General features: G+C 44.1%; 1 protein-coding gene across 1 annotated transcript in view; it reads left to right on the forward strand.

Annotated features, from left to right (window-relative positions):
* Window positions 1-23,413, forward strand: part of LOC120022458 (helicase SKI2W-like) — a 47,170-nt gene that overhangs the window by 9,216 nt on the left and 14,541 nt on the right. The window contains exons 11-25 of the mRNA XM_038966369.1: window positions 85-231; window positions 3,976-4,060; window positions 4,180-4,286; window positions 4,636-4,782; window positions 4,973-5,069; window positions 5,262-5,474; window positions 7,933-8,043; window positions 8,218-8,329; window positions 12,625-12,743; window positions 19,317-19,448; window positions 19,831-19,968; window positions 20,179-20,283; window positions 20,543-20,678; window positions 20,969-21,095; window positions 21,413-21,623. Coding sequence (XP_038822297.1) covers window positions 85-231; window positions 3,976-4,060; window positions 4,180-4,286; window positions 4,636-4,782; window positions 4,973-5,069; window positions 5,262-5,474; window positions 7,933-8,043; window positions 8,218-8,329; window positions 12,625-12,743; window positions 19,317-19,448; window positions 19,831-19,968; window positions 20,179-20,283; window positions 20,543-20,678; window positions 20,969-21,095; window positions 21,413-21,623 — 1,987 coding nt within the window. The remainder of the gene's footprint in view (window positions 1-84; window positions 232-3,975; window positions 4,061-4,179; window positions 4,287-4,635; window positions 4,783-4,972; window positions 5,070-5,261; window positions 5,475-7,932; window positions 8,044-8,217; window positions 8,330-12,624; window positions 12,744-19,316; window positions 19,449-19,830; window positions 19,969-20,178; window positions 20,284-20,542; window positions 20,679-20,968; window positions 21,096-21,412; window positions 21,624-23,413) is intronic.

Below are 23,413 nucleotides of genomic sequence, written 5' to 3' on the forward strand. Positions count from 1 at the left end.
TGTTCCCGGTTTTCCATGTTGTGCCCATCACAGCCAATCACAACATGGTGCATCTAATCTCCATGTGTTTGCACCCTCTGATAGGACCATCTACACCTCCCCCATCAAGGCGCTGTCCAATCAGAAGTTCCGGGACTTCAAGACCACCTTTGGGGATGTGGGGCTGCTGACTGGGGATGTCCAGCTGAGTCCTGAAGCCTCCTGTCTCATCATGACCACTGAGATATTGAGGTGACGTAATATATACATCATACAGTGCATTCAGAAAGTATTCAGACCCCTTCACTTTTTCCTTATCAATCTACACACCCTACTCCATAATGATAAAGCAAAAACAGTTTTTTAAACTGTAAATAAAAAACGCAAATATAACATTTTGTAATGGAGTGCGTAACTGGCTGCAGGGAAGTCAGGCGCAGGAGAGCAGAAATGGGTAGCAAACGGAGCCCTTTATTGAGGCGAACAAAAACACGCCACTCAGAAAACTAAACACACACGGGTTACAATAACCCGGCGCAAACCAGCCTGGGGTACACACACATTTACATATAACAATTCCACACACAGACATGGGGGGAAACAGAGGGTTATATGCAAGACGAGTAAGGAGGGAATGCAAACCAGGTGTGCGGGAAAACAAGACAAAACAAATGGAAAATGAAAGGTGGACCGGCGATGGCTAGAAGTCCGGTGACGTCGACCGCCAAACGCCTCCCGAACAAGGAGAGGGACCGACCTCAGCGGAAGTCGTGACACATTTACATAAGTATTCAGACCCGTTACTCAGTACTTTGTTGATGCACCTTTGGCAGCGATTACAGCCTCAAGTCTTCTTGGGCATGATGCTACAAGCTTGGCACACATGTATTTGGGGAGTTTCTCACATTCTTGTCTGCAGATCCTCTCAAGCTCTGTCAGGTTTAATGGTGAGTGTCGCTGCACAGCTATTTTCAGGTTTCTCCAGATATGTTTGATCGGTTTCAAGTCCGGGCTCTGGCTGGGTCACTCAAGGACATTCAGAGACTTGTCCCGAAGCCACTCCTGTGTTGTCTTGCCTGTGTGCTTAGAGTTGTTTTCCTGTTGGAAGGTGTACCTTTGCCCCAGTCTGAGATCCTGAGCACTCTGGAGCAGGTTTTCATCAAGGATCTCTCTGGACTTTGCTCCGCTCATCTTTACCTCCCTGCCGCTGAAGAACATCCTCACAGAATGATGCTGCCACCACCATGCTTCACCGTAGGGATGGTATTGGCCAGTTGATGAGCGGTGCCTGCATTCCTCCAGACATGACGCTTGGCATTCAGGCCAAAAAGTTCAATCTTGGTTTCATCAGACCAGAGAGTCTTGTTTCTCATGGTCTGAGAGTCCTTTAGGTTCCTTTTGGCAAACTCCAAGCGGGCTGTCGCGCCTTTTACTGAGGAATGGCTTCCGTCTGACCACTCTACCATAAAGGCCTGATTGGTGGAGTGCTGCAGAGATGGTTGTCCTTCTGGAAGGTTATCCCATCTAAACAGAGGAACTCTGGAGCTCTGTCAGAGTGACCATCGGGTTCTTGGTCATCCCCTTGACCAAGGCCCTTCTCCCCCGATTGCTCAGTTTGGCCGGGCGGCCAGCTCTAGGAAGGGTCTTGGTGTTTCCAAACTTCTTGCATATAAGAATGATGGAGGCCTCTGTGTTCTTGGGGCCTTCAATGCTGCAGAAATGTTTTGGTACTTTTCTCCAGATCTGTGCTCCGACACAATCCTGTCTCGGAGATCTCCTGCCAATTCCTTCGACTTCATGGCTTGGTTTTTGCTCTGACATGCACTGTCAACTGCGGGACATTATGTGTGTGCCTTCCCAAATCATGCCCAATCAATTGAATTTACCACAGGTGGACTCCAATCAAGTTGTAGAAATATCTCATGGATGATCAATGGAAACAAGATGCACCCGAGCTCAATTTCATGTCTCATAGCAAAGGGTCTGAATACTTACGTACAGTAAATAACACATTTTTGTTTTTTATTTGTAATACATTTGCAAAAATGTCTAAAAACCTGTTTTCGCTTTGCCATTATGGGATATTGTGTGTAGATTGATTAGGAAACATTTTAATTTAATCCGTTATAGAATAAAGCTGTAACGTAACAAAATGTGGAAAAGGGGAAGGGGTCTGAATCCTTTCTGAATGCACTGTATATAGTTGAAGTCAGAAGTTTGCGTACACTTAGGTTGGAGTCATTAAAACTCGTTTTTCAACCACTCCACAAATTTCTTGGTAACAACTATAGTTTTGGCAAGTCGGTTAGGACATCTACTTTGTGCATGACACAAGTTATTTTTCCAACAATTGTTTACTGGCAGATTATTTCACCTATAATTCACTGTATCACAATTCCAGTGGGTCAGAAGTTTACTAAGTTGACTGTGCCTTTAAACAGCTTGGAACATTCCAGAAAATTATGTCATGGCTTTAGAAGCTTCTGATAGGCTAATTTACATCATTTGAGTCAATTGGAGGTGTACATGTGGATGTATTTCAAGGCCTTCCTTCAAACTCAGTGACTCTTTGCTTGACATCATGGGAAAATCAAAAGAAATCAGCCAGACCTTGTAGACCTCTACAAGTCTGGTTCATCCTTGGGAGCAATTTCCAAACGCCTGAAGGTACCACGTTCATCTGTACAAGCAATAGTACGCAAGTATAAACACCATGGGACCACACAGCCATCATACCGCTCAGGAAGGAGAAGCGTTCTGTCTCCTAGAGATGAACGTACTTTGGTGCGAAAAGTGCAAATCAATCCCAGAACAACAGCAAAGGACCTTGTGAAGATGCTGGAGGAAACAGGTACAAAAGTATCTATATCCACAGTAAAACGAGTCCTATATCTACATAACCTGAAAGGCCGCTCAGCAAGGAAGAAGCCACTGCTTCAAAACGGCCATAAAAAAGCCAGACTACGGTTTGCAACTGCACGTGGGGACAAAGATCGTACTTTTTGGAGAAATGTCCTCTGGTCTGATGAAACAAAAATTGAACTGTTTGGCCATAATGACCATCGTTATGTTTGGAGGAAAAAGGGGGCGGGGGCTTGCAAGCTGAAGAATACCATCCCAACCGTGAAGCACGGGGGTGGCAGCATCATGTTGTGGGGGTGCTTTGCTGCAGGAGGGACTGGTGAACTTCACAAAATAGATGGCATCGTGAGGAAGGATTAAATTATGTGGATATATTGAAGCAACATCTCAAGACATCAGTCAGGAAGTTAAAGCTTGGTCGCAAATGGGTCTTCCAAATGGACAAGGACCCTAAGCATACTTCCAAAGTTGTGGAAAAATGGCTTAAGGACAACAAAGTCAAGGTATTGGAGTGGCCATCACAAAGCCCTGACCTCAATCCCATAGAAAATTTGTGGGCAGATCTGAAAAAGTGTGTGTGTGTGAGCAAGGAGGCCTACAAACCTGACTCCGGTACACCAGCTCTATCAGGAGGAAGGGGCGAAAAGTCACCCAACTTATTGTGGGAAGCTTGTGGAAGGCTACCCAAAACGTTTGACCCAAGTTAAACAATTTAAAGGCAATGCTACCAAATACTAAGTGAGTGTATGTAAACTTCTGACCCACTGGGAATGTGATGAAAAAAAATCAAAGCTGAAATAAATAATTCTCTCTACTATTATTCTGACATTTCACATTCTTAAAATATAGTAGGGATCCTAACTGACCTAAGACAGGACATTTTTACTAGGATTAAGTGTCAGGAATTGAAAAACTGAGTTTAAATGTATTTGGCTAAGGTGTATGTAAACTTCCGACTTCAACTGTACATATAACATTACACGTGATATCACACATTAACCCTATGGAACACTCTTTTTATACTGTCTAACATTCTATCTGAACGCATACTATGGTTATACATTGAGATACCCTCAGTCATGTAGGCCGACACATCAGCTTGACTAACATATTCTATCTCCCTCTCTCTCGTAGGTCCATGCTCTATAACGGTTCAGAGGTCATCAGAGATTTAGAGTGGGTGATCTTTGATGAGGTTCACTACATCAATGATGCTGAGGTAACAGAGAAGCCTCGCTGTCAAAACCTTTCCCTCTCACTGTTTTAGTCAAGTCACGTGTCACTAAATCTCATTCTCCCGTTTTCTTTCCCTCCCTTTTGTCTTTCTCTCCCTATTAGAGAGGAGTGGTGTGGGAGGAGGTTCTGATCATGTTACCCGACCACGTCAGCATTATTCTGCTGAGTGCCACTGTCCCCAACGCTGTGGAGTTTAGTGAGTGGATCGGGTACGTTGTCAACTAGTGCCTACTGTCAACACCTGTCAACACCAAACCCAAAGCATGTATGCTCGAAAAGACACTGTTAAACCATGCACGCTTTCTTGAGTACATGACCTACTGAGGAAAAACTCTGGACCCTAATTCTAGGCTATATCTAGGGCCCAGAGTATTTCTTGTTTAAGTCACGTGGTTCAAAACAACTCCTGGTCCTAGGTAAAGTGCAGTAATAGCCGTCACGGTATGGAGCTTTTATAGTGTTCAATGTTGTGCTTGGCCTCTAGTATATAAATGGAATGATGTCTGAGGTGTGTATGGATGCTTCAGTTTCTCCGCTCCCTTCCTCTCTCCTCTCCAGGCGCATTAAGAAGAAGCACATCTATGTGATCAGCACAGCGAAGAGACCTGTGCCTCTGGAGCACTACCTGTACACAGGCAACAGCACCAAGACCCAGAAAGAGATGTTCCTACTGTTGGACCCTACAGGCAACTTCCAAACCAAAGGGTACGCACGCACGCACACACACACACACACACACACACACACACACACACACACACACACACACACACACACACACACACACACACACACACACACCTGGGCTCATGGATATGTTAGGGTTGTCATTAGACTTGGGACGATAAAACAAAAATGATTGATACCAACTGTTGGTGGTTTCTTTGTTTTTAAGGTACTATTCTGCAATAGATGCCAAAAAGGAACGCACCAGTAAACACGCCCAGTCCTTTGGGACGAAAAATGCATCTCAGAAGACTACACCCAACCAGGTACAGAATATCACACCTACTCTCTCTGTCTCTGTCCCCCTTACCCTCTCTGTCACTCATTCATCCTCATTGAAGCACATCTGTCAGTCTTTGAACATCTTCTCCACTTTGCCATTTCTCCATTGGCCATCTTCTCTCTGTATAATTTCTTTACTCTTTCCCTCTCCATTTTCTCATCCATCTCTCCACCAGGACCGGGCGGTGTGGCTTTCCCTCCTCCACTTCCTGTCCCAGCGCCAGCAGACCCCCGTGGTGGCGTTCACCTTCTCCAGGACGCGCTGCGACGACAACGCCCGCTCTCTGACCTCCATGGACCTCACCAGCTCGGGGGAGAAGAGCGAGATCCACTCCTTCTTCCAGAAGAGCCTGAGCCGCCTCAGGGGAGGGGACCGCCAGCTGCCCCAGGTAGGGTGCACTCTGGCTGGGACCGGTTTTCTTCAATGTCTGGAAGAACTAAGACCTGCTTATCAAGTGTACCCATGTTCTACTGTTCTACTGTTTCATGCAACCATCAACAATGCAATGAATTCAGCTCACATTGCTTCAAATGTATTATTCCCTATCATAGCCAATTGTAGCAAATAGATTGAACTGTTGGAAATGTAACCTAGGAATTGTTAGATTGGTCATTTACATTTTAGTTGTTACTTTTGGCTAATATTCAAGATAATTTACTGATTAATTACTGGAATAATTAATTGATTTGATTAATTTGGTTATCCTATCCAGTAGTTATCATTAACCGTTATACTAGTAATCACCATCAACAATAGTCTAATCAACAGTCAATTTACTATATTCTCATTCTGAATAGCCGTCAGTTCTGGAACTGCAAAAACCCAGTCGCTCGCAAATGACTTCAATGCCATATAATTCATTCAAGTTTTTTTTTTACTAAACTAAACTTGTTGGAAAATGAGGTAGTTAAGAGATAAGATATAAAGACGGGGTACTTTGGGATGCGACACAGTTATTGAGGTGAGAGGCTCCACAGGTCAATATGAATAGCTTGCATACTCAACTCAGGCAAATACAACAACACTTTCACAGGACTTTTGAGAATGATATGATCTTATTCATTGAAAGAGAAAATGTGAGAGGGCTACGTCGACATAGGCTTTCACAACCGGGAAACCATAGAGCTCACCAATCAGGAATAGACATGAACTAGGCTACCAATTAGCATCCGATGTGGACAGTGCTGGGACAGTGTTGATCATGGGTTTGTAAATTAGACCGTCCGTCTTAGAATACTCAATGACTTCCACCACTTTACACACACACACCACTTTCAGAGGAAAAGAAGGCAACAGGATAAATTACTTGCATGGGCTGTCGCCTGCCCTGTTGCATTCCGTTAGGATGGGATGGAGCTGGTTTTAAGGTTGTTGTCCAAGTCTCTCTCGACAGTAATGTTGAGGCCAGCAGGCTGAAGTAGCTCACAGCCGAATGAGCTACACCCACTTCTCTCTGTTCTCAGTCTAGGAAAATAGTCCATTAGAGCATTTCCGTGAAGTGAATTCTTCCTCTGGTCCCAGCCCATCCCGATTGTGAACTCAGTCAGTTAGTCTTGAATGAGCATACAGTGCGTTCCGCAGGATCACCTCTGGGATGATTGCTTCTGCCTGAGTAGGATATGGTTTCGTCGATAGGTTTTTGGCTTCCAAGGAGATGTAGGGTATTCGTTCAACTGGTGTGGCCCACCGCGAAGTAACTTGATCTCTTTTCATTTTTTAAAAATTGAACCTTTATTTAACTAGGCAAGTCCGTTAAGAACAAATTCTTATTTACAATGACGGCCTACCCGGGCCTCCCCTAACCCGGACGACGCTAGGCCAATTGTGCGCATCACGATGGGACTCCCGATCACGGCCGGTTGTGATCCAGCACAGGATCGAACCAGGGTCTGCAGTGACGCCTCTAGTACTGAGATGCAGTGCCTTAGACCGCTGTGCCACTCTGGAGCCCTGTTAGCAAGTCCTGTAGTTATATTGACAGAGGCCGGGCTGATTAGGCCGGACAGGGTGTCACAGGATCACCCTGTTGATTCTGAGAATTCAGCACAGTTATGTCCATTGAAATTTCCTCATAAGTGTCCACAGTATGTTCCTACTGTGCAGAAAACAGTTAAACAGTCCTGAGGATGAAATATGTAGCACGTAGGTTCTAAACACGCTTTGAGTAAAATATACATTCAATTCCCTTTTAAATGACATAGAAATATCAGGAGAAAACGCTCACGGTATGCTTCAAGTTATACCAACATGTTATGAGTCCTTCAGTTTGAAACGTGTTTAAATGTCACTGGTGCAATTGCCGGCTACTTTTCCCTCTTGTTAAAAGGAAAATCGTAGCCTGACCCCCCCTCTTTCTTTGAATCTAATCAACAGTAACACATGCTTTCCCCTTCCCTGGTCTGCTGATCGGAAGAAAGCGCCTGTTCGTTGTCTCCTCAACCTCCCCAGGGGACACTTGGAGTCGTGAAACGGGGGGAAAGGGAGAGGGGTTTATTGTTCTTGTGATAGGGGCGTCTTGTAAGCTACTCAGTGACTGGAAGGGCTAACCCCCCTTTCACCACATCGATGCGTGCACAGGGAACATCTGCTCCTTCGTCATCCATAGCTTGAGGGAGGCGCTGTCGATAACAAAACCACACGTCTTGGCCTGGAGGGTGCGTGACCCTCGTCGTGGGCTCTCGTGACAACAAAGTCATTTTAGCAGATGTTCTTATCCAGAGCGACTTACAGGAGCAATTAGGGTTAAGTGCCTTGCAGCGACCATTCAGTTACTGGCCCAATGCTCTTAGCCGCTATGCTACTCGCCGCTCCACCTGTCTTGTTGCCAACCCCTCCTCTGTTGTTAGATCCTGTTGATGAGGGACCTGCTGAAGAGGGGGATCGCCGTGCATCACAGCGGCATCCTGCCAATCCTAAAGGAGGTCATTGAGATGCTGTTCTCACGGGGGCTAGTAAAGGTGAGTCTTATTAGTCCAATTTTTGAATCAGTGTGACAATTTGTCAATATCTTGAAACTCCATGTCTGGTCAAAAGTCCTAACTTACATCCTCTACCTCTGTCATCAAATCACAATTTATTTAAAGTGCATTTAACGTCTTGACACACTTTACAAATGAATGTCTCTCTCTCAGGTTCTGTTTGCCACTGAGACGTTTGCTATGGGAGTGAATATGCCCGCGAGGACAGTTGTGTTTGACAGCATACGGAAACACGATGGTACCGGCTTCAGAAACCTGCTGCCTGGTACGCTCCCTTCCTCCCCTTCCCTTTCTTCTCATGCGTTTATATACACAACGTCCTTTTCATTCATTCACTCTCTTTCTCTGTCGCTCGCGATCACTCTGTCTCGGTGAAGCAGCAGACGTAACACCAGCACTTTCGTTATGGCAAAAGGAAAACTCATTTAATTATCCAAGGGCTTAATGTTTTTGAAGGCACTCCTGAATTTGCACATGAATTCAAATGAGGAGGAGAATTTGAAACGGATAGAAAATCTGAGTGTGAGTGCTTACCGGAAGTATTTTCATCTGATGCCACTTCAATCTCTCTCTCTCTCTCGCTCTCTCTGATGTTTGAGTGGAGAGGAAAAAATAGAATGAATGTTTTTCTACATGTTTAAGAGCTCTTAGTACCGTATGACCAGGGTTTCCGTTAGCCGGTAAATGCCAATAAATATAATTGTTCCGGTCAAATTGTCCTGGAGAAAAATAAAGTCCATTGCAAAGTAAGGTTTTTTATTCATTGATGGAAAACCAGTCTATGTGCTCCAACTTCAAAGGCAAATATACTTCATAGGATAATAAATCCTCAAGCTGCTTGGTAATTTGTGTCGAGTGTGTGTGTGTTTCTAATTTTACTCACGCAAAAGATGCAAGGTCCTCATAAGGGATTTAAGCTAAATGTACCTCGACTGGTCACAATTGACGAAGATTGTGTTGATTATCACCATTTTCAGACAGGGTATTCTTTCTCCAAAACAGTAAAGACAGCCTTAAGATCCCGCCTTCATAAGGACAAAGTAACGAGGCTGATGGGCACTGGAAGCCACTCCAAGGTTTTGGACAGTTTTGACTTATCCAACAGCAGCGGCTCACTTTGAGCAGGCCAATGTCCGCCGCAAACGCAAGTAAATTGGAGGCAAATGATTGTGTTGGTCAGGCCCAGTCCTAGTAGTTCTGCTGCCGCCCTAGGCCAGATCAACATATGCCGCCCCTGTGTCATGTATAGCATAGAGATTTGGAATTAATTGATAGGGTAGAGTAATTATGTGTATCATGCGCAATTGGTGCATTTCAGTTTCCACGTATTCACATCGGAGAGTTACAATGTTGCAATCACTAGGCAGCCAACTGCCTATAGTAGGAAACAGAGTTGTTATCAATAAGCCACGTATATCATACATGACACGAGTCACGACCCCACAATAAGTTGAAATTCCAATAACCAGAACATTTATTAACATCATCCAGTAGAACTGTTTATTTGAATTAGATTTTATTTACAATGACGGCCTACCCCGGTCAAACCCTCCCCTAACCCGGACGATGCTGGGCTAATTGTGCGCCGCCCTATGGGACTCCCGATCACGGCCGGTTGTGATACAGCCCGGGATCGAACCAGGGTCTGTAGTGACTCTGGCCGCTGCACCACTCGGGAGCTGAGCCTCAATTGTAAAAAGAGCGAGATATCATTTGAGCTTTGGAAAATGAGTGCTTCATAAATGCACGATGCAGGCCTCCTTTCACAGCTGCATTGTAAAATAAGCTTTCTCTCAATGAACCAGCCTTAACAAATGTATTTACATACTGAATTTGATTGTCCAAGATCAGTTTGATAATTGCTTCATTTTCCACTGCTGTGGTTCTGAATCGCAGCGGGAGTGGGGCGGGCCGGCCCTGGTGTTCGTCGACAGCCTTGTTTTGTTATTTACTAGACCTAGTTTAAATGTAAGCGACTTGTTCTTCTAGTCTAAATGTTTTTAATAAAAAAAAAAAATGATATTCATTTATTATTTATAGCAGGGATGAAGACGCAACAGGCAATGTTTTGCTTTTCAATAAAACCTGTCATGTTGGTATAAGAAACATAGTTCTACTTTATTTTGTTACAGCTCATTTCTATTCTGTTAAACTAAATTACAATAGGGCTTCCCGAGTGGCGCAGCGGTCTAAGGATCTGCATCGCAGTGTTGAGGCGTCACTACCGTGAGTCCCATTGGGGGCGGCGCACAATTGTCCCAGCGTCGTCCCGGTTAGAGGAGGGTTTGGCCGGGGGGCTTTCCTTGGCTCATCATGCTCTAGCGACTCCTTGTGGCGGTCCGGTCGCCTCCAAGCAGACTTCATTGGTGCTGCTGGCTTCCGGGTTAAGCGAGCGGGTGTTAAGAAACAGCGCAGCTTGGCAGGTCACGGAGGACGCATGACTCGACCTTCGTCTCTTCCGGGCCCGTTGGGGAGTTGCAGCGATGAGATGAGATTGGATCGCAATTTGATATCACAAAATTGGGGAGAAAAAAGGGGAGAAATTACAACAACAAAAACATTTTATAATAATAAATGACAATAATCTAAATGTGATTTTGAGCACCGTGGGTAGACGTCCTAATGCGTTACGCAGCCAATGCATATGGATGTCCGGTAAACTTCTCAAATGTTCGGTAAATTAAAATCTTGCTGGTCACTTTGTCTGGTGCCAAATTTTCATCACGGAAACCCTGTGTTACGCTCGTCGTTTGAATGAGGAGACCAAGGTGCAGCGTGGTAGGCGAACATCTTACTTTTATTAAAATGAACACCGAAAAACAACAAAATACAAAACGAATGGAAAGTTCTGCAGGCTACACAGCAACTATACAAAATCAAGATCCCACAAACTAAGGTGGGAAAAAGGCTGCCTAAGTATGATCCCCAATCAGAGACAACGATAGACAGCGGCCTCTGATTGGGAACCATACCAGGCCAAACAAAGAAATAGGAAAACTAGATTGCCCACCCTAGTCACACCCTGACCTAACCAAAATAGAGAATTAAAAGGATCTCTAAGGTCAGGGCATGACACCCTGAGTGTGACTAACCTCTTTTGTCTCTGCCTGTTTTGGCTTGCTCTCTCTCTCTGTCTGTAATCTGTAATCATGAAGTGCTTTGAGAGGCTGGTTATACCACACATAAACTCCATCATCCCAGACACCCTAGACCCACTCCAATTTGCATACCGCCTCAACAGATCCATAGACAACACAATCTCTATTGCACTCCACACTACCCTCACCCACCGAGATAAGAGGAATACCTATGTGAGAATGATGTTCATTGACTACAGCTCTGCGTACAGCACCATTTCCCCATCCAAGCTCATCACCAAGCTTAGGACTCTGGGACTGAACACCTTCCTCTGCAACTGGATCCTGGACTTCCTGACAGGCCGACCCTAGGTGGTGAGGGAAGGCAACATCACATCCGCCACACTGACCCTCAACACGGGGGCCTCACAGGGGTGTGTGCTTAGTCCCTTCCTGTACTCCATGTTCACACACGACTGCGTGGCCATGCACAACTCCAACACCATCATCAAGTTTGCTGACAACAGGACAGGGGCGGTGTGGGGAGTGTGGGGCGGAACAGCAACGTCAGTAACCTCTTAACGTCAGTAAGACTAAGGAGCTGTTTGTGGACTACAGGAAGGGGGGGGCAGCACGTCCCCATCCACATCGACAGGGCTGCAGTGGAGCGGGTCGAGAGCTTTAAGTTCCTCTGTGTCCAAATCACGAAGAACTTAAAATGGTCCACTCACACGCGCACAGTCGTGAAGAAGCTTTCATCAAGGCAAAGTGTGGCTACTTTGAAGAATCTCAAATATAAAATATATTTTGATTTGTATAACACTTTTTTGGGGTTACTACATGATTCCAAATGTGTTATTTCATGTCTTCAATTTTATTCTACGATGTAGAACATAGTAAAAATAAAGAAATACCCTTGAATAAGTAGGCGTGTCCAAACTTTTGACTGGTACTGTACATATACTCACTCCATAATTTGCTCACACATACATTTATACCGACTCTACACACACCCACACCCACTCACATACAATCATTATATACGCTGCGGCTACTCTGTTTATCATATCCTGATGCCTTACACCTGTACATATCTTCCTCTATCGATACAGTATCGCTGCACATTGTAAATATGGTACTGGAACTGACCCTGTATAGAGTCATCTTACTTACTTTGTGTTCTTATTTTTAAATCGCGCGCATTTTTGTTCTACCTTATTTTTTAGTATTACATTGTTATTGATTACTGCGTTGTCATGGTTACAGCTTGCAAGAAAGGCATTTCACTGCACGTGACATTAACTTGAAACTTCTCTCTCGTGTTTGAGTGGAGAGGAGAAAATAGAATGGATGTTTTTCTACATGTTTTTAGAGCTCTTAGTACTGTATGACTAACCTCATTGTCTGTCTGTCTGTCTCGCTCTCTCTCTCTCTCTCTCTCTCTCTCTCTCTCTCTCTCTCTCTCTCTCTCTCTCTCTCTCAGGTGAGTATATCCAGATGGCTGGTAGAGCTGGTAGGAGAGGTCTAGATGCCACGGGCACTGTCATCATCCTCTGCAAGTCAGGGGTACATGATATGGGAGAACTACATGTCATGATGCTGGTAAGGCTTCCACTGTCGTCTTCCATTTAATACCACTATATCAGTGTTATATTACAGTATTTTGTGGTCAAGTTTTTATACTTTTTTTGGTTGACAGGACAAACCAACAGATATTATACAAATACACATTTATCCCCCAAAATCCCTCTCCACATTCCACCTGCAGGACGCTATTACTTGAGTGCATATATCAAAGTAGTGATTTTAAAGTGTTGTAGTCCATATGTTAATATTGTCTGACTTTGCACCATACAGTCGAGAGATTGACAGTTCAAGTTGAACAATGTCCATGGATGAGAAAATCCGCTGATGTGGCAGAATGTGTGGGGCTTGCCATCGTTCGGAAACCATTCTCTTGGCTGCTGTTAGGCCGGCAAGCCAAATCCTTCTTTGCCTGTATGTTAGGTTCAGTGAAGTATCATCATTAAGCAGTAGCACATTGGAAGGACATGGGATGGGTCTAGACAAAATGCTTGATAATGATGAAGCCACCAATTGCCAAAAGGAACCATATGAAGGAGGAGTACCCTGAGGGCAGAGCATACAGAGGGGTTGAATTTATGTTCATCTGAAAAAGTTTTTTCAGAGTCTCATAACTCATGTGTGCAAAATTGTAGTTGGTGATGTGGGTTTCTTGAGAATGTAATATTGGACCAGAAATTACTCCAGTTAATATCTACTGCTGGTATAGCTTAGGTATGGGCATTTCAAGTAATTTCACTATTTACATTTTGACACATATCCGGATAGTCAAAAAATATGTAATTTTTTACTTCGCTTTATTTAAACTCGGACACTTGTTTTCTGCGCACCCTGCACAACATGGGAGAGACTGTGCGCTGCAGCACGGCGGGGGGGATCTGCAGGGGACGGTGGTCTGCATGGGAGGGAGAGAGAGAAAAAGTAGCCACTGACTTGCAAATGCAATCTATGATATCCCATCTGTCAAATCGATCAATGTAAAGAAGCTAGCTAAGATAGCCAGATGTTAGCTAGCTAGTCGAGGCTATTTTGCTGTGCTCCACCTCCCCGTCCACAACTCTATTCATATTAAACATATTAAACCTGTTTGTTGATCATTGTAGCCTACACCTTTTTTTAATTTTTTAATTTTATTTAATCTTTATTTAACTAGGCAAGTCAGTTAAGAACAAATTCTTATTTACAATGACGACCTATGAACAGTGGACTAACTGCCTTGTTCAGGGGAAAAACGACAGATTTTTACCTTGTCATCTCGGGGATTCGATCTAGCAACCTTTCGGTTACTGGCCCAATGCTCTAACCACTAGGCTACCTGCCGTCCCCTTCTCATTTAGCCAACTTAATGAATTATATTTTGCATTGTTTAGAGATCTCCCACGTCACGTTGCTACACATGGAGTCTCTGACTGTAGTGCCAACAACAAGCTACACGCGTGAAATACTTGTGTAGGCTGTAGCTACAGTATGGATTTTATGGGGCGCATGTCATAAAAACTTTATTAAATTAAGAATGTCATGGTATATCCTTCCTTGTGTGTAGCAATGCCACATAAATTATATTATTTAAGACAAAGCCTTTAAAAAATGTCCCCCTAAAGAATGTGTACTTAAGTATTCGAATACTGATGTCCATTCTGATATTAACGTCCTTTTGGATATTCGTATATTCGAATTCTATGCCCATCCCTAGTATATTTTTGTTCCATTTTGAATATATTGTTAATTGATGATATGTTGCTTTGAGTAGTCATATACTGAACAAAAATATAAACGCAACATGCAACAATTTGAAAGATTTAACTGAGTTGCGGTTCATATAAGGAAATCAGTCAATTTAAATCAATTCATTAGGCCCTAATCTATGGATTTCACATGACTGGGAATACAGATAAGCATCTGTTGGTCACAGATATAAAAATAAAAAAAAGTCAGGGGCATGGATCAGAAAACCAGTCATTATCTGGTGTGACCACCATTTGCCTCATGTAGAACGACACATCTCCTTCACATAGAGTTGATCAGGCCGTTGATCAGGCTGTTAACTCTGGAATCTTGTCCCACTCCTCTTCAATGGCTGTGCGAAGTTGCTGGATATTGGCGGGAACTGGAACACGCTGTCATACACGTCGATCCAGAGCATCCCAAACATGCTCAATGGGTGAAATGTCTGGTGAGTATGCATAACTGGGACATTTTCAGATTCCAGGAATTGTGTACTTGCGACATGGGGAAGTGCATTATCATGTTGAAACATGAGGTGATGGCGGCAGATGAATGTCACGACAATGGGCCTCAGGATCTCGTCACAGTATCTCTGCATTCAAATTGCCATCGATAAAATGCAATTGTGTTCATTGTCCGGAGCTTATGACTGCCCATACCATAACCCCACCGCCTCCATAAGGCACTCTGTTCACAACGTTGACATCAGCAAACCGCTCTCCCACACGACGTCTGCCATCTGCCCGGTACAGTTGAACCCAGGATTCATCCATGAAGAGCACACTTCTCCACCGTGCCAGTGGCCTTTGAAGATGAGCATTTTCCCACTGAAGTCGGTTACGACGCCGAACTGCAGTCATGTCAAGAGCCTAGTGAGGACAACGAGCACACAGATTCGCAGTTTGTGAAGAAATTCTTCGGTTGTGGAAATCCACAGTTCCATCAGTTGTCTGGAAGGCTGGTCTCAGATGATCCCGCAGGTGAAGAAGCCGGATGTGGAGGTCCTGGGCTGGCGTGGTTACATGTAGTCTGCGGTTGTGAGGCGGGTTGTACGTACTGCCAAATTCTCTAAAACGACATTGGAGGCGGCTTATGGTAGAGAAATGTACTTTAAATTCTCTGGCAACAGCTCTGGTGGACATTCCTGCAGTCATCATGCCAATTGAGATCCCTCAAAACTTGAGACATCTGTGGCATTGTGTTGTGTGACAAAACTGCACATTTTAAAGTTGTCTTTTATTGTCCCCAGCACAAGGTGCACCTGTGTAATGATCACTCTGTTTAATCTGCTTCTTGATATGCCACACCTGTCAGGTGGATGCATTATCTTGGCGAAGGAGAAATGCGCACTAAAACGGATGTAAACACATTTCTGCAACCCCCCAAAAGTTCTGTGTATAACATTTGGTCAAGACTATGCCCTTTCTTACCCTTGCTGTCATTATTTTGTGAATTGGTTGAGATACTATCTCTGAACCCCAGGGTACTCCATAAGCACTTAGAGTAGAACAAATCTGCAACTAAAAGAAAAATGAAGAACCAGGCCGATCGTATTGCTTTTCAAGTCTTGGTGATTTATTTATTTATTGTAAATTCTTTCCGCAAAAAAGAATAACAGTTGAGAGTATTAATGATTTTTAACAATTCTACATAACTTTTTACAATGAAAATGGTTTAATAAACATCCATGTTACATTCACTGATTAAACTGATATAAAATTTGACCGCTAAAATATTTTATTTAAATAAACTGTGCGACTCTGCTAACATTTGACAGTGATTTGGTGGTCCCTGGAAAGGAGACGTTTAGAAACCACTGCTCTACATCAGTCAGTTCTTTTTTTAGAAATGTATTACTTGGCTTACTTTTCCCATGGGTGAGGGGATAGCTCATAGAATTAGAAAGCGATTGCTATTCTACGAAGGATTTAATAATAAAAATCCCATATTTCCTATTTAAATCCCAAATCCCGCAATAGGTTCCATCTACCTCGCCCACTAAGTGCTCAGCCATTGTACAGACTATAGTCTTTGTCCCAATTGGCGCCCTATGCAGTGCACTACTTTTGACCAGGGCCCATAGGGAACTGGTCAAAAATAGTGCGTTATGTAGGGTTTGGGAATCGGGTGCCATTTAGGTAAAAGCCATACATTCCTCTAGGGTTGCTGCGTGCTAGATTGTATAAACAAGTGCCTCATTAAACTGTCAAGGGCCTTATTTTTAACCGACCTCTCTAATGTGGGGCATTTGAGTGTACTTTAATATGGGGCTTTGGAGTGGACTATTTCCACCCTGAATTGGTCCTCCTGTTGCTATACTGTAGAAAATACGATCAATTCTCCCTATTACCCTCTCGCTGCCCACTACCATTGTTGATCAATTGTTGGATCAGTCTTCGGAAAAGTTGTTTTAGCCTTATGCTAACTGTAATTGCTCGATAGCAGTGGTAGCTAATCGCTGACTGTTAGTGTATAACTATGGGCCAAAGTTGTTCCTGGTCAGATCATCAGGGGAAAATGTAGGCTCCTATAACAGTTGTTTGCTTTGCTAATTGCTGTCTGTATGATTAGAAATGCTCAACTTCATCCTCCGTACCTCCACCCTGTGTGATCTAGCACTAACCTTTCTCAATCCACTTTAAAAGGTCCCTGCTCCATTACCTCCAATTATTTATATTTTTTTGTGTATACAACATAAAAGTGACATTCATTTTAAATTGACATCCATTTTAATGACACTTCTTCTTTGTCGCCCAGGGTAAGTGAGGGGGTGATTTTCACCGTTTCCTACTAGAAAAAAAGAGTCAATGGATCCACCTCCTAGATACTGTCGCTCCCCATGGATTAAACTAACAACTATAGCTAAACTGTTCTCTCTCGTATACCTTCCCAGACTTGACCAGTAGCCTTATGTGTTTTTTTCCTTGTTCTTCTGACTTATTGATAATCGCCATGGTGTGCGTCTTGTTTTTTATAGAAAAAAAACAAAGACACTGTTGCGTGTCTTACGCAACAGTGCATATATTGTCTTTTACGCACACAACTCTAAAACATTATCCCTTTATGCACTTCCTGTACATCCCTGTGTGTTATTTTTCATGTTGCCTCTGTACACTGACGGGATCATGATGTGTGTGTGTGTGTGTATTTATGTTTTGTCTATAGTTTATTTTCCTGACATGACATCTATTTCTAGAGGCATGTCACCTTCCGTCTACAACGCTGCCTGAGGAAGACGAGTAGTCGAAATGCGTTGCATTTGTGCGTCCTGATGTACAACGCTGACTGCTCCTATATGTATTCTTTTGTAAATACTCAGCAAAAAAAGAACGTCCTCTCACTGTCAACTGCGTTTATTTTCAGCAAACTTAACATGTGTAAATATGTGTATGAACATAACAAGATTCAACAACTGAGACATAAACTGAACAAGTTCCACAGACATGTGACTAACAGAAATGGAATAATGTGTTCCTGAACAAAGGGGGGGTCAAAATCAAAAGTAACAGTCAGTATCTGATGTGGCCCCCAACTGCATTAAGTACTGCAGTGCATCTCCTCCTCATGGACTGCACCAGATTTGCCAGTTCTTGCTGTGAGATGCTACCCCGCTCTTCCACCAAGGCACCTGCAAGTTTCCGGACATTTCTGGGGGGGAATGGCCCTAGCCCTCACCCTCCGATCCAACAGGTCCCAGACGTGCTCAATGGGATTGAGATCCTGGGCTCTTCGCTGGCCATGGCAGAACACTGACATTCCTGTCTTGCAGGAAATCACGCACAGAACGAGCAGTATGGCTAGTGGCATTGTCATGCTGGAGGGTCATGTCAGGATGAGCCTGCAGGAAGGGTACCACATGAGGGAGGAGGATGTCTTCCCTGTAACGCACAGCGTTGAGATTGCCTGCAATGACAACAAGCTCAGTCCGATGATGCTGTGACACACCGCCCCAGACCATGATGGACCCTCCACCTCCAAATCGATCCCGCTCCAGAGTCCAGGCCTCGATGTAATGCTCATTCCTTCGACGATAAACGCGAATCCGACCATCACCCCTGGTGAGACAAAACCACGACTCGTCAGTGAAGAGCACTTTTTTCCAGTCCTGTCTGGTCCTTCGACGGTGGGTTTGTGCCCAAAATCGACGTTGTTGCCGGTGATGTCTGGTGAGGACCTGCCTTACAACAGGCCTACAAGCCCTCAGTCCAGCCTCTCTCAGCCTATTGCGGACAGTCTGAGCACTGATGGAGGGATTGTGCGTTCCTGTTGTAACTCGGGAAGTTGTTGTTGCCATCCTGTACATGTCCCGCTGGTGTGATGTTCGCATGTACCAATCCTGTGCAGGTGTTGTTACACGTGGTCTGCCACTGCGAGGACGATCAGCTGTCCGTCCTGTCTCCCTGTAGCACTGTCTTAGGCGTCTCACAGTACGGACATTGCAATTTATTGCCCTGGCCACATCTGCAGTCCTCATGCCTCCTTGCAGCATGCCTAAGGCACGTTCACGCAGATGAGCAGGGACCCTGGGCATCTTTCTTTTGGTGTTTTTCAGAGTCAGTAGAAAGGCCTCTTTAGTGTCCTAAGTTTTCATAACTGTGACCTTAATTGCCTACCTGCCTACCGTTCCGCAGGAGCATGTTCATTAATTGTTTATGATTCATTGAACAAGCATGGAAAACAGTGTTTAAACCCTTCACAGTGAAGATCTGTGAAGTTATTTAGATTTTTTTTTTTTTGATTTTTCTTTGAAAGACAGGGCCCTGAAAAGGGACGTTTCTTTTTTTGCTGAGTTTATATTCTGAAAGTAGTTCACTAAAGTTTAATGTGACGTACTTGCCGCCTACTCGTCTTCTTTCTTCGTTCTAGGGGAAGCCCACAGTGCTGCAGTCCCAGTTCAGGCTGACCTACACCATGATTCTCAACCTGCTGCGTGTGGAGGCCCTCCGAGTCACCGACATGATGAGGAGGAGCTTCTCTGAGAGCCACAGAGACACACAGGTACTGTGCTACATTACCCACAAGCACTTGGGGGAAAAGACTAGAGATAATGCATGACACAGTTGACAGTTGAGGACTACCAGTGTTAAAAATTGGTCGTCCTCAACTGAGTGGTTCTTAACTGAATGGTCAAAGGACCGTTCAGCTTTTGATGGAAGGAGTCAGAACAGAAATATTGTCCGTAATATTCATATTTATTGAGGATCTACATGAATCTATATTCCTTTAGATTTTCTTTCACATAAAGTCTGTCTCTCCAACCTTGCTTTTGTGTGTGTATATCAGAGGGGTTGGGTAAAAAAAGAAAAAGCAGAAGACAAATTTCCAGCTCATATGATCTAATAAAAGTATATCTTATCTTTTCCTCTTCTCTTTCTCTCAGGCCCATGAGCAGCAGATAGGTCAGTTGAAACAGACTCTGTCCTCTCTCCCTCCTCTGGACACGGAGGGTCAGCTGTCTGACCTACTGCCGTACTACTACACTGTCACTGAGCTACGCATCACCGCTGAAGCGCTGCAGGTACACACACAACATACTGTAGAGGCACGCACACACGCACTCACAAAGACACGTGCTCTCGGACACACACTTACGGTCTCAAACCACTCACGGTCAAACCACATCACAAAACAACTCAATGTAATTGATTGTGCAAAAGTGTCAATCTTAAGAAGAAAAAAAAATACAACATCGCTGTGATTTGCTAATTGTCCATCTGTCATCTTTCAGTGTGCAGTTCTGGGGTCCGTGAATGGGTTGAAGGCTCTCTCCGTGGGACGAGTGGTAGTGGTCAACAACAAACAGCACTTCAACGCCCTTGGAGTCCTCCTACAGGTGTGGGTGTGTCTGTGTGGGTGTGTCTGTGTGGGTGTGTCTGTGTGGGTGTGTCTGTGTGGGTGTGTCTGTGTGGGTGTGTCTGTGTGGGTGTGTCTGTGTGGGTGTGTCTGTGTGGGTGTGTCTGTGTGGGTGTGTCTGTGTGGGTGTGTGTGTGTGGACTGCAACTTTTTTTTAGGTGACAAAGGCATGTAATGTAGTTATCGTTCTCCTTTCTCACTTTTCCCCTCATCAATCCTTTCTTTAATATCTCTCCCAGGTGTCCAGCGACTCAGTGAATCGTACGTTTACCGCTCTCGTCATTTGTGAGAAAGGCAACGAGGAGGGAGGAGGGGACAGCCCCAACGCCAGTGCCTTCCCCCACCTCTACAACACTGCCCTCTTTCTACCTGAGGGTCAGCTCATGCACACATTTAGTCATGGAAACGCACGCACACGGATTGATGCTCGACTTCTCCCTGTTAGAGACATACACATTTACCAATAAAGACTCAACATACACACACACACAGCTGCCTAAACACACACACACACAGCTAAGTGAACACACACACACACACACACACACACACACACACACAGCTACTTCAACACGCACACATGCTAACACTAACTAACAAGCCCACATACGCTTCAACGGAATAACCAATAACGATTGTGTACGTTCTATATGATCCGCTGATAGGTCCCTGCAGTCACACGGTCCAGAAGCTGAAGCTACAGGACGTGTCAGCCATCACAGTCAAGACCCTGAAGGTGATCCCTGACCGAATCATCGACAACTATAACAAGAGGCAGCAGCCGCGCTTCAGGTGTGTGTGTGTGTGTGACAGTGTGGGACAATTTGTGTGTGTGCATTCATGCATTATCATGTAGCGTATATATATTCAGCCTTTTTGCACATTATGGCTCCACTAAGCCCACATAACCATGTTTATCTATGCAAATGAGGGGTTTATATTTGTGATGTCATCATGACCACTCAACAGTGTCTTCCATCTGCCTTTCTTTTGTGAATAGCACTCTACATATCATTGAATGCACGGAAATAAATAGCCACCACTCTTGAGTCTATTTTCATCTTTCTCTCCTCCCTTCCATCCTTTCTCCCTCCCTCCATTTCTCACAGGCTAGATCCTCCGGGCCAAGCCATCTCCACGGCAACCCAGGAGCTCCTGCGATTGGCGGAGGCCAACCCAGGCGGGGTGGTGACCCTTGACGCGGTGAATGACCTCCAGCTGAAGAGTGTGGATGTGGTGGAGGGCACCATGAGGCTGCGCGTGCTGCAGGACAGCCTCAAAGACTTCAACTGCATCCACTCACCCACCTTCTCAGAACAGGTGTGTGTGTGTGTGTGTGAGTGTGTGTGTCACTTCCAAACACTGACCTTGATATTGCCGTAATGATGTTGGAGCACTCATATAATGAACAGAGACAGGTCTGACAGACTGACTGTCTCCACACACCTGCGTCTTCCTCTGTCTTCCTCTATTCCTAATGTGATGATTCGATTGGATAGTCATAATTTAGGCTAATAATTTAACTTAATTACTGTTCACAAAAAAGACTGTTCAATGCAGTTCGAAGTTGCATAGAGTAGGCTGAGGCTATATCAGATAGCCTACATTTTTTCTCTTTTCTTTGCACAAGAAAATGTTGGCCTTTTTATATCACATTTCATGCAATTTTACCTCACTTTATATAACTGAAGATATTATGGGGTATTGTGTGTAGATTGATTAAAATATGACAAATTACAGGGTAGCCTACTCTGCTGAGACTGACAGATCAATAAAAACGAAGTTGTCTGATTCACATATTTGGCTTACGAAAAAGGGAGACAAAAATCCAATATGACATCCATCTAACCTGGAGGAGGATATGATTGTCCAAAAACACTGGCACTGACGCAATGATAATGACAGTGAATATGCACACTCACTGGGCATATGGCTGATGTTCTCCACTGGTGCCAATAAGATGGGTTACTTTTCGCTCAATTAAGTTGAGAATTTTGATAATTTAAAGTCAGATTGGAGTCTTTTCGTTGTCTTCTCTTTACAGCAATAGCCATTTGTTTTCCAAACTGTTTTTGTGAGATTATATTTTTAAATATCGCGATATGCCTGGCTGGGTCTCTCTGCTTTTCACTGACAGTCGCAACTCAACAGTCATCTGTTTGGTATTTGTTGCGCTATGTCCAAATTGCGGGCCCTTCTGACTGTAGGTTATGTGATTTAACTTCTTATGGCTGGGGGCAGTATTGAGTAGCTTGGATGAATAAGGTGCCCAGAGTAAACTGCCTGCTCCTCAGTCCCAGAAGCTAAGATATGCATATTATCAGTATATTTGGATAGAAAACACTCTGAAGTTTCTAAAACTGTTCGAATGATGTCTGTGAGTATAGCAGAACTCATATGGCAGGCAAAAACCTGAGAAAAAATTCAACCAGGAAGTGGGAAATTTGAGATTTGTAGTTTTTCAACTCTTGGCCTATCGAATACACAGTGGGATATTGGTCATATTGCACTTCCTACGGCTTCCACTAGATGTCAACAGTCTTTAGAACCTTGTTTGATGCTTCTACTGTGAGGTGGGGGCGAATGAGAGGGGAATGAGTCAGGGCTCTGGCAGAGTGCCATGAGCTGACCATGCACGTTCACGTGAGAGTGAGCTCTGTTCCATTGCATTTCTACAGACAAAGGAATTATCCGGTTGGAACATTATTGAAGATTTATGTTTAAAAAATCCTAAAGATTGATTCTATACATCGTTTGACATGTTTCTAGGGACTGTAACAGAACTTTTTGACTTTTCATCTGCTCCTAGTGAACGCGCGTCATGAATTTTGATTTGTGAACTGAACGCGCTAACAAAAGGAGGTATTTGGACATAAATTATGGACATTATCGAACAAAACAAACATTTATTGTGGAACTGGGATTCCTGGGAGTGCATTCTGATGAAGATCATCAAAGGTAAGTGAATATTTATAATGCTATTTCTGACTTCTGTTGACTCCAACATGGCGGATATCTGTTTGGCTTGATTTGTTGTCTGAGCGCCGTACTCAGATTATTGCATGGTTTGCTTTTTCCGTAAAGTTTTTTTGAAATCTGAGACAGCGGTT

This window comes from Salvelinus namaycush, chromosome 27, assembly GCF_016432855.1.
Source record: "Salvelinus namaycush isolate Seneca chromosome 27, SaNama_1.0, whole genome shotgun sequence".
NCBI lineage: Eukaryota > Metazoa > Chordata > Actinopteri > Salmoniformes > Salmonidae > Salvelinus > Salvelinus namaycush.